This window comes from Cupressus sempervirens, chromosome 9, assembly GCF_028749045.1.
Source record: "Cupressus sempervirens isolate cs-2001-9-10 chromosome 9, ASM2874904v1, whole genome shotgun sequence".
In the NCBI taxonomy this organism is placed as follows: Eukaryota; Viridiplantae; Streptophyta; class Pinopsida; order Cupressales; family Cupressaceae; genus Cupressus; species Cupressus sempervirens.
In genome coordinates, this window is record NC_143126.1 from 675,148,041 (window position 1) to 675,166,740 (window position 18,700).

The 18,700-nt window shown below is 34.4% G+C and overlaps 1 protein-coding gene across 16 annotated transcripts in view; it reads right to left on the reverse strand.

Annotated features, from left to right (window-relative positions):
* Window positions 1-18,700, reverse strand: part of LOC149540536 (uncharacterized) — a 205,459-nt gene that overhangs the window by 101,410 nt on the left and 85,349 nt on the right. For 9 of the 16 annotated variants that reach the window (XM_089801618.1, XM_089801627.1, XM_089801617.1 and 6 more), the window contains 2 exons: window positions 8,391-8,525; window positions 8,014-8,170 (listed from right to left, as the gene is read on the reverse strand). In XM_089801618.1, coding sequence (XP_089657744.1) covers window positions 8,014-8,170; window positions 8,391-8,525 — 292 coding nt within the window. The remainder of the gene's footprint in view (window positions 1-8,013; window positions 8,171-8,390; window positions 8,526-18,700) is intronic. The other 7 variants (XM_089801624.1, XM_089801623.1, XM_089801622.1 and 4 more) reach the window with 1 other exon arrangement.

Sequence of the window (18,700 nt, forward strand, 5' to 3'; positions counted from 1 at the left end):
TTTGTTTCAATTCCCTCTTTGCTAAAAAAAAAGTGTTGAAAGATTTAGCCTCATTGTGAATTGAAGGCAATTCCATATGTAATATATGTTATTATATATGGGTGTGTTGATAGATTTATGTTGATATCCTTAAATATACCATTCTAGGAATATCATACTGAGATGACATCTCTTCATATACTCAGAACATAATATGTTCTATATCAATCCTTCCTAACTAAGAGGGAGTGTTAAGTTTGTAGTTACAGTCAGATTGATATGATCATGAGTTTCATTATTGATGGTAAATCATCATTAGATAAATATATATATATATATATATATATATATATATATATATATATATATATATATATATATATATATATATATATATATATATATATATATATATATATATATATATATATATATATATATATATATATGGTTATTTATATTATTAATATACTAAATTACTAACTAATTTTATTTAACCCTTGGAGACATGTCTCTTCCTCTCATACATATATGAAATCCAAATCTGCATTTGGAATATCTATAACAATGGCAATATAATTACATTTGTAGAACCGATCCATGTTACTTAACAAATTTAATCAAAGACATCCTTGTCTCTTCATTTTTGTATATTATGGATATGTATGGCCTTCTCAAGAACTGAATATGGTATAGTTGTTACAAGATTTGAGCCTTCTTTCTATTGTCTTTTGCTGCTTCCAATTTCATTATGTTTCAAGGAAGATATGCTCATTTTACTACCGCCAGTTCTGAAACCGTATTAGGCCTAATTTGAGGGAGAAACAGTCCAAATTTTAGTCTTGTGTTCCAAAACAACCCTAACCGATTCCAAAGTATGTTATAAAATGGCCAAATGGATAACTGAAAGTGGTTTTAATTTTCCAGTAAGAAGCCTATAGTGAAAGCTACGCCCGAAAAAATCATACTTTCTCCACAAATTTTGGCCTGATTGGAAAGAGGACTGTCAAAAGCAGGACTCGTCCATACAAAATAACAACCTGCCCTAATTTTGCGTTATGTTAAATAAGGCCAAAAAGGGTAATCCTAAGCAGGTTTTAGATTTTGGATATGAGGTTTGGTTTGCAGGTTACCAACATTTTATCCATTTTGGAAACCTACAAGAATTTGGGTGATCTTAGTAAGTAAACCATAGAAGTTGATTAGATCTCAGTTCTTCGAAGCCATGTAGATTTTGTCCAAGTTGCATGGACAGATTCAAGGGTGTCTCAAAGGTCTGGTAAGATTCTTGAGTGTTGGTTAACAAAATTGAAAGGTTTTAGCATTGTGGAGCTTAAGGGCATTGAACAAAATCTAAGATTTGAAGGAATAAGAACCCATAATCTTAAAATGTAATTGCAAATCATTGATGCCTGCCCCTGCTCTATATCAAGTTCAACATCCCGAAAAACTTCAAACTCAAATATTGTCTTTCTCAACCTTATCCCACTGTTCAAACCAGCATCCTTTTGTCAAATATTTGAATTTCACATCTCACATCACATAGATTAATGTTTAAGGAGTCAAATCTTTCAATAAAGATATTCAATGATCACGAATTCAAAATACAAAACTGATATCTTTAAAATATGATTTCACCCCATTCTTCATTCAAAATCTTTGTCAAAATGCCTCCACAACCTTCTACTATCCATGGATTGCCACAAGAAACCATTATTACCTTGCTGTTAGTAATAAAAATCTGAGTTTGAAACCAGATCTGGGAATGTTTGAGCCCCTTAGGATGCTTTCTACACTTTCAGATTTCAGCTTTTAGCCCAAATTTATAATTCAGTCCCTTCAATTCAGTTTTTCTTCCTTGAAATTTTTAAGTGTAATGCCTTGAATTCGCCCAGATTCCTTCATTGCTTCAAGTCTGATTTCAAACATTGGCAATATCTCACACAATTTCAATTTGGTATTGTGAAGTCCATTCCTTTGATCAAATCATTGATGCCTACCCTTGCTCTACATCAACATCGCCGACAACTCTTTCTCAACCTTATCCCACTGTTCAAACCAGCATCATTTTGTCAAATATTTGCATTTCACATCTCAAATCACATAGATTAATGTTTAAAGGAGTCATATCTTTCAATAAAGATATTAAATGATCACAAATTTAAAATGCAAAAGTAGTATCTTTAAGATCTGATTTAACCCCATTTTTCATTCAAAATCTTTGTCAAAAAGCCTCCACAACCTTCTACTATCCATGGATTGCCACAAGAAACCATCTTTACCTTGCTGTTAGTAATAAAATTCTGAGTTTGAAACCAGATAAGGAATGTTTGAGCCCCTTAGGATGCTTTCTACAATTTCAGATTTCAACTTTTAGCACAAATTTCTAGTTCACTCTCTTCAATTCAGTTTTTCTTCCTTGAATTTCTAAGTGTAACACCTTGAATTTGCCCAGATTCCTTCGTTGCTTCAAGTCTGATTTCAAATGTTTGCAATATCTCACACAATTTCAATTTGGTACTGTGAAGTCCATTCCTTTGATCAAATCTGACTTGTAATTAGCATGATAGAAATTGCATATCACTTGAACTCCCATAATTTCAGCTTCCACAATTTCAGTTTCCTACGATTTCGGGTTTTGACCAATACTAGGCACAATGCATGGTACTTACCATGTTCAAGTCGGAAATCACTATGCAGTTGGGCACAATCATTTTGTCTTAGTTACCAAATTTGCATATCAGACCCTGGGTCCGGAGTCGGGTCCATCGTGGATCCATGAGGATCCGAGCAGGATCTGTGGCCTAATCAGCGTCAAAGGAGGCATAAAAAAAAATTTAAAGTGGGCCCAATCAAATTTTGCTTTTTTTCGGTCCAAACCCTAAAAACAACCCTCTAAGTCATTATGCGAGTTCATTTACACTCACATTTGCACTCTATTTTGCTCTCTTGTAGTTGCTAGTTTGAAGTAAAGTGCTTGGATTCAAAGGGGATCGGTTGTGGAGCTCCAAATAACTTGCAAGAAGTGTTTAAGGTGTGCATTTCAACCATATTCTTGAGTTCTTTCATAAATTCATGATTTATTTCTAGTTTTCCAAATTTTCAAGTTTTTGTAACTATGAAGCATGGTTTTCTTTCATTTGTTTTCTAGATTGCAAGAATAGAACAATGAGTAGTCAAGGCTCAGTGTGTGGGGCTGGATCACCAAGCTTCAAAATCGATAAGGGACCTCTTTTATGGAGACACACAACAAGAGTCACAAATGTCCTGGGGGTGGGGCATACATATGGAAATGTAATTATTGCAATGTACAACATAGAAGCTCCTATTCCCGAGTGAAACTACAATTTTTGGGCCCTGTGGGGAAAGGAATTAACATGTGTCAGGGTAGTGATAAGAAGGGATTACCAGCTGCACATATAGCAACATTAGCAAAAGAACAAGAAGATGTTGATAGAGCAGTTGCAAAAGCAAAACGTGGTGCTTCCAAAAGAATAAATACACCAACACCACCATCCAATCAAACAAGAATAAGAACACATCCTTAAGCCTATGCCAACTACAAATGAAGAAGATGAAGACCCATCTCCATTCACCTGCAAGAGAGGCCCACTAGATAGGGCATTCCAAAATGAAAAGAGAGACATTGTTGATCACAAAATTGGACGTTGTTTAATTGCAAATGGTGTTTCATTTAATTTTGTGAGATCACCTTATTTTAGGGAGATGGTGGAAGTAATAAATGAAGCACCTCGCGGTTACAAACCACCTGGTTATGAGAAGTTGCACACTACCATATTATATGATGAGAGGAAAATTTGTAGAGGCTGAACTTCAACCAATAAAAGACTCTTGGGTTCAATCGGGTGTCTATTATTTCAGATGGGTGGAAAGATTGTAAAAACCGTCCATTGATAAATGTTATTGATGTATGCCCTAAGGGGGCAATGTTCTTGAAGGCAGTTGATTATGAAGGGCAAGTGAAAAATTCAGAATTTATTTCATGCATTCTCATTGATGTCATAGAGTCAGTGGCTCCTAATAATGTTGTCCAAGTGGTCACAGACAGTGCAAAAGTTTGCAGGGCTGCAGGGATAATTGTAGAGTCTAGATATGATCATATCTTTTCGACACCATGCACCATCCACTCTCTCAATTTGATGATGAAAGTAATTGGCACTGAAATAGATTTGGTGAAAAAGATCTATGAGGAAGCTGAAGAGATTCAAATATTTGTGACAAATCACCACATGTCACAAGCAATTTTTAGGAATTTCTCGGACTTGGAATTATTGAAGGTAAATTTGTATATTTAATATTCAATTATATATTAATGGATTCCATAATTTTTTTTGTTGTTTACATTAACATGTTTTAATTTTTAAATGTATTACTAACTTGAGTTTAACATGTTCTTAGGTTGTTGAAACCCGCTTTGCCTCTCACACAATCGTCTTGAGACGACTTGTGATGGTAAAGGGAGCATTGAAACATATGGTCATTAGCCCCCAATGGGGCGTTTGGAAGAATTTCAATATAGCAAGGGCCTTAAATGTGAGAAGAATGATACTAGATGAGGATTGGTGGGGTCTTGTGACTTATGTGTTGAGAGTCAACGATTCGATAATGGCAATGCTTCGCTTTGCAAATAGTGATGAGCCATGGCTTGGGGATATTTATGATTCCATGGACTCTATGTTGGAAAAAATTAAAATGGTAAGTTCTGCTGTTTTACAGCTATTGTTTATTTGAGAGATATCTAGATTCTAAAGTTTAAATTGACATAATCACTAGTTATAAATATAGAGGAGGGAGAATGATCCTAGGGACACCCTTTACAAGAAGGTGGAAACAATTGCTCATCATCGATGGAACAAGATGAACACACATTTGCACCTCCTTGCATATGCTCTATCCCTGAGGTATTGTACTGCTTATCAAATGCATGTGCTTATTTTATCCAATGTTTGTGCTATTGATATTTTTCATTTGATAGTGTTCGATTGTCTTTTGTTATCCCCAAGTACTATAGTGCAAATGTACTTCGCCTTTCAAGTAGAGTGCCACCATTCAGAGATGTGGAGGTTGCAAATGGGTATAAGAAGGCACTAGCTAAAATATTCCAAGATCCAGAGATTGGGCCAATTGTGAGGAGTGAATTTGCTGCCTTCATCTCACGTGAGAATTTCCACCCTATTGCCATAGCAGACCAAAGCGGGATGGATGCCATCAAATGGTGGTACCTTTATGAGCAAGCCTTCAAGTACCTCCAACTTCTTGCCATAAAGGTCCTATACCAATTAAGTTTGTAAAATTTATCACCTAAAGTTGATTTCTTATGCTGATGGTTAACACTCTCAATTCCTTGAATTTATTATTTATCTTGATTGTTGTATTGATAATTTTTAATTTCTCTTTAGGTTGTCAGCTCTTCTGCACAACAATTTGCACTTGTTGTCACGGAAGGATCCAATGTACAAGAAGGGCCCGAAAAGCTTTGGGATGTAGCACCCGAGACTCCTGATTTAGATATGACAATTCGGGATCTTGCTAGATCCACTTTGATTGATGTGGATGATGAGGAGGATTATGAGTTCACAATCCCCTCTACTAGTAGTGGTTTGGGTTCCTCTACTGATACAGATGTAGCACTTGCAGCTCATCAAATAGTTATGGAGGAGTGCCTTATCATTTATCAAAAGATGCCATCCACTCGATTTTGGAGATATAAAAATAGAACTCTCCCACCCCATTCAGCATCATTGAACATATCTTCTCACATATCCAGTACTGCATCTTTTATTTTGAACACATTGCCTCTTGAATGACATATTTTAGATCGTAATCAAACACAGCCATCATATTGCACATCCTTCAAGACTAGATCAGATACAGAAATACTCTTGCTATAACTGATAATTGAAGACATTGCAGGCACAAAATGTATTAATCAGATATAGCAGTAAGAAAGAAATATAAAAGGAAGATGGTCTGACATCTTCAGACTAACGATTTGGAAATGATGAAATACATTTGTTATTCTTCATAACAAAGAGATGATAAAGAAATAAAACATTTGCAATGCAGGTAAGCATTGTGTGACAGCAAACTATGTTGTAACACATCTATGAGATTAATACTGATTAACAGAAGGATATATCTGAATACTAGTAATGATGAGGAACCTTAGAGGGTCTACTTTATATCATAAATGTATCTATTAATAAGAATTATATTAGTTATATTATATACTCAAGGCACATTTATAATTTGGCTTAAGCAGGGAAGGTTATACTGTTTCCAAGGAGGGGCTTGTATAAGTCCAAACAATGGCTTTCTATCCTAAGATAGGATAAGGATCGGCAACTCCCAGGCCTTGCGAGCATAGTCCCAAGAAAGACTAAAAATATTGGATCTGTGAACTTTTAGAGAGCCCATTGCAGTTGGTATCTGGGCAACTTGGATAACAACTACTCTTTCCGTCTTTGAGCTGGAATAATAATAAGGTTGGATATGAGTGTTAACAAAAATGCAGATAACTTAATCTCATTTAATTAATTAATAGTTCTTTTAAGTTCACATGTCTGATATCCCTTAGTGTGGGGCATAACCATCAAATCTCTGTTAATCTGGTAATAACTGAGACTAAACCCAATTAGTGGACATTACAAAAAAAATCAACTTTCTGCAATCATGATCAAGTTTTATGCATTCCTCCATAATGAGGACATACATTGACGTCAATCAACCAACATCAAGCTTTATGTCAAACTTCAAGGCAAGTGTTTCATATCAAAAGTACTAATTACCATTTTAAGCATTTCAATTAAGGGTTCCAGCCTCTATACTTTCTAAGGACAAGATCCATTTTCACCAATCATTGCTGTAGTCGAGGTGGGAACACCGACTCCAGAGATGACTTAAACAGGGCTCTATTTTTCTTTGTCTAGAAAAGTACAGAGAAGAGTAAGGCAGGCAGTCCCAGGCTTTGAACAACAAAAATCCTGGATCAAATCACCGTAGTCTAGTGTTTGAAACTTTTTGACTGATTTTCGGAGAGAGATGAACACAGACTTCTGATCAAAATATGGACCCTTTTTCTGATGAAAACACCCTCAGATTAAGGCATTCAACTCTCATATCGGACATATTATGCTCCAGATTGCAGCTACAGGGTTTACATTGTAACTTGTTTTCAGATCTCTGCTATATGTTGATTTCCAGTCCTATTTCTTACTGTTTATGCTGAAGGTTATTAAATTCTTATCATTTTAACCAGATCTTGCATATTCTTATCATGTCATAATCAAATCACACAAAAAAGAAACTTCCTTCAGAATAGAAATAATTATTCAAAAGTGTTCAGCTCTTCGTGAGGACTTAAGTTCAACCTTGTTGGTTGTTCCGCAACTGATGAACCAGTGATCCAATTGTAGGATGACTAAGATCTTAGTCTGTGCCTATAAGTTAATGTCTCAAAATCCAACAAATCCATCCCCAGCTCCATCAGATAATCATGTTCACATGTCACAAAACAGGAATATCATCTAACAAATCTAAGGATCAAGTACAATATAAGCATACATATGCCCTTTTCACAAAGCTAGATATAAAAAAGGGGCCAAAACAGCAAGAGATGGTAGGCAAGAGCATGTAAAATTATTGATGATCAGTAACATTTTTCATAACCCCTCTCTGTCCAATCAAATTATATAATCAAAGATATAAAAGCTAACGACAAGAATGATGCCTGCATTCAGAGCTTTACAAAAAGGATATCACCAACCTATTGAGCTAACATAAGTCCAAATTAAGTTTAAACAACCAACATTGCAAGCACTAAGGATACAAATCATACAATTATATATTTCAAAAGATCACATTCTACAGGTGAATTGTTTCTTGTGCACAGCCAATGTGACCAAAAACTGCAGAGAGACAAATGCGGCAAATCTAAGCCTATTACACATCTAAAGTTGCCATTAGAAACATCGTAAGCAAGCAACCATCTTATCTACACAACCTCTCCCTTACCAAGTTTTAAGCTATCTTGAAGGTCTTTTTCCAACTTCTCAACACAGCTGGCAGCAGCTTTACATTTACTCAAAACAGCATCCTCCTCCAGATGCCCATCCTGAACAGCCTGATAGGCTGACACTATCTTTTCCAATGCACTTCCAGCAGGCAGCTTCTGATTTCATGTCAAAAAGAGCAAGATATAAGACTCTGGAATTGATCCATAATAAGAGCTATATAAACCTTTCTTTGCCAACAGTGTTCACAACTGCACTGCAACATTTTCTTTTGTATCGTACAAGCTGATAAAACATGTTTATAGCAGTCATCAAAAGACTCAAACAAGTGTCTGCTTCAAAAAATCAAAATGTATGAGAACAGTTCACTCTACTTACTAATTTACTGGAATGTAAACTTTTTCCGCTGCTTGTATTGTTATCTGAGGGAATAAAAGAACTTCTGTTTATCAGCTCCTCCTTAAGGATCTGGCCACGAGAGCCAAAGACTTTTCTTTCCTCCCAAATATCAACCTATCATTTTTTAGTACAATTACCACACAATGTTTATGAGAGAACCAAATAAAGGTAACATGCACACATTTAAAACATAAGACATACATTACAATATGCAATAGCATCATCTATGCAAGTACAAAGATTATCCTCAATATTTAGGAACAAGCAAAGAAATCAAACTCTTCTTATAGAAAATGTGAGATGGCTTATATTGCAGATTATTATATCCATGCCAACAGAAAAGAGCTAAAAAGTAAACAATTCTTTCCTCGTGAATTCAATGCTCTTCAGAATTTGGCTCAAATATAAAGACAAGTAATAATGAAACCAAATGCAAATTTTCATGGAAAAAACTATCTGAGTATGGTGCATAATCCAATGCTGTTCCTCGACTATAAAATGAATGACTTGTTTGTCAATTTACTGAACGGAAAAGCGACAATCGACAATGTGACCTAAATTCCTTTCAACCATATCATGTAGATGTACACTGTTAGATATATTTCTCTTCCACTTGAAACATAATGTGCATTGGTAAATTGTCAAAAGAATATAATTACACTGCTAGAAGGAAATTGCATATAGCTCATAAAAGTGAAGTATACTTAACTTTCCATTCATTTTACTTGAACTCTAAAACACTAATCTTAGTTTCTGTATCTTAGAACTGTACCAGTGACAATTTTGTGGCAATTGTATTGAGCATCCAATAGTTTCTACTAAATTTAGATTATGGAACTCCACCTCATGTAATTGCTTAGCCTAGTAAAACTCTTTCTGTAATTAGTAGATCAATCACCTGAAATATGTTACAAAAATTGGCCATTCGATTTTCCTGAACCCCAACATAAATAATGAATCTTATCACATTTTTAGACAATATTACCTTAGGGACCTTGCATTTATTGGTCAATTTTATGTAATGTCCCCTTTTTGACAAGCACCAGCTACTTGTTTTTTTTAGCCTTTAATTTTCCCCGATGGCTAAAAAAGGAAGAAATAAAAGGGGAAAAAAATATATTAGATTAATTACTTATAAGGTTATTAAAAATAAAATATTAAAAAGTAACCTTATATTTAATTAATTTAATATTAAAGTGACTAAAGTAATAAAATATCAAAAAGTCACTTAAAAGAATAAAGTAATAGATTATTCTAGAAGTTTCTTGAAGTTACTTATGAATTCTTTATAAGGAGCCTTTGGGGGGGCATTTGAAACATCTTGAGTTGCATATTCATCTATTGTGCTGAGAACTTTAGTGCTTGCATACTTGCCTGAGGGTTTGAAGACTCTAAGGTGCCAATTTTGATTGTGAGACATCAACCCTAGTTGGAAGTGGAGGAATTGGTATTCAGCCAATTCATTTGTGATTAATTGGGAGATAATATTCAGTGATTTTTGTTCAGCCCGTGCATCTAATTTTGACATCAGTTGGCAAGGAGAAAGGTTTCAATTTTCGCAGCGGAACCGAAAAAGCAGTCCGAAAAAGCAGAGCCGAAAAAGCAGTCCGAAAAAGTAGATCCGAAAAAGCAGTCCGAAAAAGCAAATCCGAAATACGCAAAGCCAAAAAGCATGTCATCTCAGCTACTTATTCCAGGTTCTTTTGGTATTCACATTTGGCAATTGTAGATGGATACATTTGACAAGTAATATATGTCTTTTTGTTACCAAAGTATTCAGTCATTGTGAACATTGAAGTATTGAAGGGAAATCAACTTAATTCAGCTGTTCAGTTTGTATGCCAAATGTTTGTAAAAACGTCTCATTGCATAGTCATAGGATGCATACCAAGTGTTTGTGAAAATAGCTCTTGGCTGTAGGTGTGCATTTTACATCAGAATTTCATGTACTTGCATTTGGAAAATAATAAAAAGAAGTTGCATATCACTTTGATTTCCAATTAGTTATTTTGCTTTCCAATTAGTTATTTTGCAATCATTTGTATTCATCAATATCATTGGCATTCAAAAATCATAGCAAAACAACAAACATCAGCAAACTGAGGCTGCAAGGGAAGTGTTTGATAAAATTCCTAAGGCAGAAAAAATCAGAACATATAGATTAAGAGAACATTGTCAAACATCACAATTATTATTTCAGGAAACTTGCATAGAAGAATGTGCACTTACATATGATTGCATTTATACTTAGAGCACATTCCATGGCTACAAAGAAACTTCAGCAATATCTCATGGACAGGTTTAGGTATCTACCCACTAATATTAATATTAACTTATGCAATCAAACTCTCAGGTTAACCTTGGCACTTAATCTGAATGGCATTGCAGTGCAATCTCAAAGTTGAAATAATTTCATTCCAAGTTGCCACTTTATCATGCTTTTTCAAATCCTTTTGTCACATCCCTCCATCATTTTGCAAAATATTTCTGTTTTCCCTAGGAAGATCACAAAGACAAATAGGCATTAGTGCGGATATACTATAAGTCTCTGAATGTATCCATTCAAATGCCTGAGTATGCACTGGTTAGTATGAAAGGCATTCCTACTTCGGAAAACAATACTTTTCTTATTATATCCAATCTCAGGGCATGTTTCACAATATCATCCATTTCTTTCTATTCAGCTATTGATATACTGGCCGCCTCTGCTACTGATTAAGAGGTCCAACAATCTTGAAAAGGTCTTCCAGGAAGTTTAAAGTGAAATTTGAGCCCTATTGCTTGCCATTAATTTGAAGATACAAAAGAAAAAACAATTTTGTGGTCCCGCATCCTTTTTGGTTTGCACGGCATGGAGCAAACCCGATCACTTTGGTGAGTTTATCCACAAAAAGAAGCATCTGGTTACTATCCTCGGACATTTTAAGGGGATTTCTTGCAAAGTACAATGTAGTGTGCCCTTTTGTTGTAACTTAAAAAATAGGGACAATTAACTTTCAAAAATCAATTGCACAAGACTTCTTTCCTTCAAGTCTATAATAACGCTAAAATAATAGTGATTCAAGTCACTAATTGTAAGAATAATTGTCTACGATACCTCTTTCTAAGGTATTGATGCCTGATGTTATATGATATATGAGGACAATACCACTGCTATCACTGATTCGACACTTATATATATTCAAGCTGATTTTGATCAATATATCTGAACTTAGTGCAATGCAATCAACGTTAGGATTATATCCTCTCTCTGACATGATTGATGACAATTGTGCAAGGACGATCTATAATATCCAATCTGTGCTTCTGCTAAACAATATGAAATATGCAATCAGAACTGCGCAATCTGGATTATGCAACCAATGTTATCGGCAGCCTTTTCTGATTCAACAATGAGAAGTAGGCTACAATAACTTCCTATTGCTCATAGCGATTTAATGCTACTCATGATCATTCACAAACCTGCAATATTCTGAATATCACAGAAAGCCATGATATTGTAACGTATGACCTCACCTTAATTATTTGCAATTACCTTTCCAATTGCTTATAGAAATGGGTGATTTCCTATTCCTGATTTATCTTGATGAATATGCAAATATAATTGATATCGCTTATAGTGATGAGGTGATGTTTCTGCTTTGTCTTTGTAAACTTACAACAATGGTGTTCTTCCTGATTTTGAACTTGATATATATCCAGCCAGTTTATGCCAATGGCAATTGCTCACATTATTAATACAATAAGGATGTCAAGGGGAATAAGAAATAATTGATGATTGAAAGAACGAATTTGATATCCATTATATATCTTGCAATATCAAAGAGGTTGCATCTCTTGAATGTCTAAGGGACATATCTCTTCCAAATCCTAGATGTTCATCTCTTCAATAAACTAGTTAGTTCAGTATGTAAATTGCTGTTTATTTGTATAATCAATGTCTTCTTTGATTAATTGTTGTTTGTTATCACTTGTCTTAATCGATATTCTTGGGTTGCTGCGTAACCATTCTTGATTGATCCTTACTATGCAGCAATAATTGATCCAAAGCAATCGGAAGCTTATAATATCTGCCTCTCTCAGATATCGATGAGGTCTAACTTTCATACATGAGTGTTCTACTTAATGCTTGCTGGCTGTTTATGTTTCTCATATTGATAACCCATTTATTATCTGATTTGTATGTTGATTGATCTTCTGTGATAATGACATCAGTATCACGGGTTCATTGCAGTCTCCCCTTCAAAATTGTTTCCCCACAAGCAAACTAAGATTTAGGTATTGGAGAACCAATTCATTCTCCCATATTCATCTTCTATGGGAAGATCTTTCCATTTAATAAGGTAATTCTTAAGAACTCGATTCCTTAACTTCTTTTCCCTTATATCTATAATCTTTTGTGGAATCAAAACTAATTTACCATCTTTGTTCAATGGTGGAAGTTCTTGGGATGCAATGATGTGTTTTGCAAGAGCTTTCTTAAGGCAAGATACATAAAATACAATATGTATTGTTGATGTTTTATAGCTTCTGACGGATAAATCCTATGAGACTAATCTATTGAAAATATATATACACAGAAATATATATATATATATAGTAGAAATAGACAATCAATTGTCATTATATTAATCTCATAATCATGAATCGACATGTCCCATTATGGGACATATCTCTCCTTGCCTCATTTTCAATATGAAGGCAACAGAGATTGCAGCATTTGAAACACACAGAAATTACAACAGGGCAATTAAATTTGCCGCGATCCTAAAATCAGCATGGTATCAGAGCCACATTCCTTCTATAAAGCCTAAACAGCTTGAAGGTAGATCTGCTGAGCACTGTTAAATATGAAACAAGCAATTGCTTACTCATCTCCCAATTCAGATTTTTCTGGGGCAGATTTCTCCAGGTTGTGGGTTCAAACCTTGTCCCTTTTCAATATCCCAAATTGGAACTTTTTTGATTGCAAGCAGAACAGTTGAAGAGAGTTATATGGAAATGGCCTCGGAGGAGATCGATGGCATGATAGATAGCAGAATTATGTTTTCTCTTGATACAAGCTACCTTATAATCATGTACCTGTTAAACTATGCCCTTGATATCACATATCATAAACAGAATTAAAATTCCTTATACAGAGTTGCACAATAAATTTATTTTGCAATGATACGTATGACAAGTCATTGAGGTTGATAGATAATAAGTTTTAATAGGAATAAATAACACACTGCATTCTCAGTCAAGCATTAATATGAATATAGTTGTGTCTATGCTTCAACGATATTTGATATTAACGGCAGAGGAGTAATACCGATAGTCATCATTTCATTATGATTATTTGGTGTACAAGCTTTAACGGTGAAAATCAAGCATTCATCAAATCAATGGGAAGAGAAAAACAAATCATAAATCATTTTCAATGCATGTGTTCTGTCATCACAGATATTCAGAAGCTGAAAATATTTTAAATACCTCAACACATAATAAAGGTTTGATATATTATCGAATGCCAAAGAAGTATTGTAAGGAGTTTTAGAAAATGAGCCAGCCAGCGATGAAGTGCACAGATGACATAATCAATACACATGCCATCAGAAGCTGAAAATGTTTTAAATAACACAACACATAATAAAGGTTTGATATATCATCGAACGCCAATGAAGTGCCATTGGGAGTTTTAGAAAATAGGCCAGCCAGCGATGAAGTTCACAGCTTATATAATCAACGTCAGATGCCATTAGGAGTCTCCTGGCTTCAAATGCCCAAATAATAGAAATAAATATTAGTGGCAAACATAATGGTCTCAGTTAAAATGATCAAGTTCTTCATACTGTCAATCATGATCAATGATATTAATTAAAACAAAAGCTGCGATTATGATGGAAAGGTGTAACTCATTTTTTAAGGGATATCACTTTTCAATTGGTAGAATATAACTAAAGGTTATTCAGTTTGAAAAGAATGTGAGAAAAAATGATGAGAAGTATGAAAAACAAAGTATGCGCGGTCATTAGACAAGCCTACAACACGACAGTAAATTGTGAGCCTCTTAGCTGGAAGGTCTTGGATTCGATTCTACTCGAACTTGATAAATAATAATAATAAATTACAACACATAATACTAATTACTCTTGGCTTTGGCCTCTTTTACCGATTTAAAAAAAAGGTATGAGCGGCCGTTAGAAAAAGTTAAGGTCGATTCATTGCATTGAAAAAAAGAGAATACACAAACGGCAGTGATAACTCTAAAGAGACAATTCAGTCAAGTGAGAAAGGAATAATCATGTCATTCTTACAGTACTTATCTTCCGATCAAAGATATACATGTACAGATAAGTATTTATTATTCTTAAGTATTACATTTATCTATTCTTTATAGTCAACCTATTATTTGTATTTCTATATGTATATAAGAGCTATTTAACTTGATTTTTTCCTTTCTCTCTGGGGATGTTCTTGCAAGAAAAAGAAGATAGATATCAGATTTAGAGGGAGTCTGACAATTCATCAGAGGCAACCTTGTACAAGGAGGTCAAAAAAGTTGATATTAGATTCAGAGGGAGTTTGACATTTCATTACAAGTAACCTTGACTGGGAGGTCAAAAGGTTAGTGTTTCTTTGTCAAGAAGAAGTTCCAGGTGGAATCCCTTGTAATACATTCTTCTCTATGAGAGAGAAGGTTGAGGTGAAAACCCTTATTCTCTAGTATGGTTCATGGCAGGTGTCATGACAAAACCACATGAGAGTATCTGTGGCGACTTCATGTAAACTTTTGAAGTCGTGTGTATGGGTCTACCCCTTGTGTACATCATGAGGAAGTGACAACTTCAGAATTATTATCACTTGTATTTTTAAAAGTTATCGGAAGGTGATGACCTTACAATTACTTAATCTTCTATTATGATCATAGTTACACCACCCTGGGGGACGGGGGGATGGCGGAACGGGGGGATAGAGGGGCCTTAATTTGGGGATGGTGGGGGGACAGCAAGGGGACGGTGGCAAGGGAAGGGAGGGGTTGTATATTCTATAAATATAGTACTTTAACAGCTAGTTATGAAAAGATGTATTGCAATATAAGATATAAGATGTAAAAGAGCAAAATACTTGAACATTGCATTGAATAGGAATATTGAACATTGAACATAAATAGTCAAATCAGCAAATAGTCAACATCGGGATGTCCTCTCATCCTTGGGGGAGGTGGTGGAATCTGGTCGTGTTGCTGGGGACGAGGGAACAGAGTCCCCAAGTTCATAGTGCATCTCCATCTCTGGGACGTGGGGCAAAAAGGGGGGCAGGGGGGGCAGCATCCTCGTATTACTATGATTATGATGGATACCTTATAATGTCTAAGCAGATCATGATAGATTATATCTTGCATGGTGGATTAGTTTCCTTAAAACAAGCAATGAATATAATGTTTGTATGATAAGTATTATCGAGGGTACGTGTGCACATACCATATGGACATTTTGGTTATTTGGTGAATATCATGTGAATTGATGTTCACGAGGCCACTACTCAGAGTACTTGGCGAATTTCATGTGAGTTGATGTTCAAGAGGCCATTACTCAGAGTACTTGGTGAATATCATGGGACATCACATTCAAGAGGCCATTGCTTAGAGTACTTGGTGAATATCATGCAACTTGATATTCTGAGGCCATTAATCCAAATATCATGAGATTATATCTAATGGTGAGTATCTTTTGATCAAGGATATCCTTAAACATGTCATTCTTGATATGATGTTGAGGTAATATCATATCATGTGGTTACCTCCCTAGCTAAGAGGTATTGTTGATGTTTTGCAGCTTCTGTCGAATAAATCCTATGAGACTAATCTACTGAAGATTTGTATATCCTATTATGAGATATAATATATATAGATATGTATATCTAAAATACTATTAGGAGAAAGTAATATAATAATGATTCAAAGATATTATATATATATATATATATATATATGCATAGTTACATAATCAATTGTCATTACATTAATCTCATAATAATGAATAGACATGTCCCATAAAGGGACATGTCTCTCCTTGCCTTATTTTCAATATAAAGGCAAGAGAGATTGTTGCATTTGGAACAAACAAAAATTACAAACAGCGCTATTACATTTGCAGTGATCCTAAAATCAACATGTATCTTTCTGTTTTATGGTAGCTCTAACTCATAGGCTACATCCCCTAGTCATTTGAGTACGTTGTACAGCCCATTAAACCTTGGTTTTGTTGATTTCTATTACTAGGTCAAATCCCTTCTTGGGCCAACCTAGAGCTACGATATGCTAATTGCCCTTCGACCATAGAATAAAAGATTATAACTCATAAGTTATATAAGACCGTGCCTAGCTAAGAGGAAGTGTTGATGTTAGCGTCAAGAGGACGAACTAGAAGTTATCAAGAATTTATTGTAGCTATGGTCAAAATCCTTCTGGAAAACATAGATATCATTAAGGTTGTGATTATACAATTATTGTGTTACAATAATTATATTGATTATTGTGATTAATAATATGATAGTTATATCACTACTAATATAATTATTATATTATTGTGAGATAATATAATTATATCATGTGATTATATTATGTCATGTGATTTATAATATCATTATAATTATTATATCATTAGTATTATAATTATGTGTTAATATAATTATATAATAATGATTATATTATCATTATATAATTATGCAATAGGTATTGTATATTATATTAGGGAGCTCAACTTTATTATATTAATATTTAATAGATTGGGGTCCCAAACTCGTGTTTGATTGGTATATAGGAAGATTAATCTTTCTCTCTTGTAGATATGAAATGGAAAATAGATGATCTACCCTATTAAGCTGATGCTGCCCTCAGGGATGATGATAAGAGCTTATGTTCTATGTTTAGGGAGGCTATAGATCCGATGATTTGCCTATGGTTGATGAGCACTACCATGAAATTAATATGGTAACAGAGAAAAGCCTAGGAAGAGATTTGTCATTCCCTACAAATGGGTAGATAAAGAAGAATTTCAAGCTAGAATGTCCTCACTATTAGGGTTAGTTTGGGACAAGTAAAACCTGCAAAATAATGGTTAGAATCACAACAATAACAAAACTAATTATATTATTCTACCCTCTAATTTAACCCCAATCTTAAGGATGTTTCCAGATCAGGCTTCCTAGCTCATAGCTACCTCGTCGTCTTCCTGGGAGAGCATCCCTTAAGATTCTTCTTGGACGGGCATCCTCTATCTAAGGCCAATCACATAAGCATATGTTGATATCATCAGAATATTCTAGCACATTGATTTTGGGCCATAGCGGACAATGGAGATCTTAATATCTCACATGCTCCATGCTTCAAGTCTCATCAACCTTCACAATGTTAGCCCCATAGACTAACACAACATTATTTAAGGTCCATCATTTCTCAAATAAGAAATATATTAATTCAAATATAATTCATTCATATTATTCAAAATCAAGTGATCCTCATATAAGGAACTAAATTGGTTATATATTTATTTTAATATCATTGGTTATATTAAGTACATCAATTGGCTATCATAAATGAAATACATATATTCAAATATACCAATGAAAATCTTAATACATATACATACCTTTTCCCCTTGTGCGGGGCCATGCTATCGTTGGTTTTAGTCGCTTTGACCTTTTCACATGACCCAAACCCGTGACATGGAATGTGGCTTGGGGATAGTGGTTTTGCTATTCTGGCGGGCTTTAATGATGCTTGTCTCCCCCCTCAACAATGCCCATAATTTCCTTTGTTGACAATGACCAATCAACAACCTTGGTGGCTACACTTTCTACTCCACGTGTCTACAAATCCCTATGTTTCATGTCTGATGTGGTTGTCGCTGACCTACATTGGGGAGTTTCATTATATCCAATGTTATTCTTTTCCATTTGGTGATTTTTTCTCTATTCACCGCATTCCTCCCCTTTTGATGCTCCAATAAATATATGGCACAGAGGGTCTTGATTATTTAGACTATCACTTCATTTATATGTGACTCCGTGTATTAATTAAAATAACATGATTTTGATTTCCCTTACTTGTATATAGCTTTGAATTCATATTGATTTATTGACTTAAATATATAGATGACAATCAATTATTACATAGGTTGGGTATCATTTGAAAGTATTTATATTTCTATACAAAACTTAATATTATTCATATGGTGGCTTGTGGGGTTATTTAATTATTTATTTTTTATTTAATTATTATTTCATATGTATTTTAACTCAAT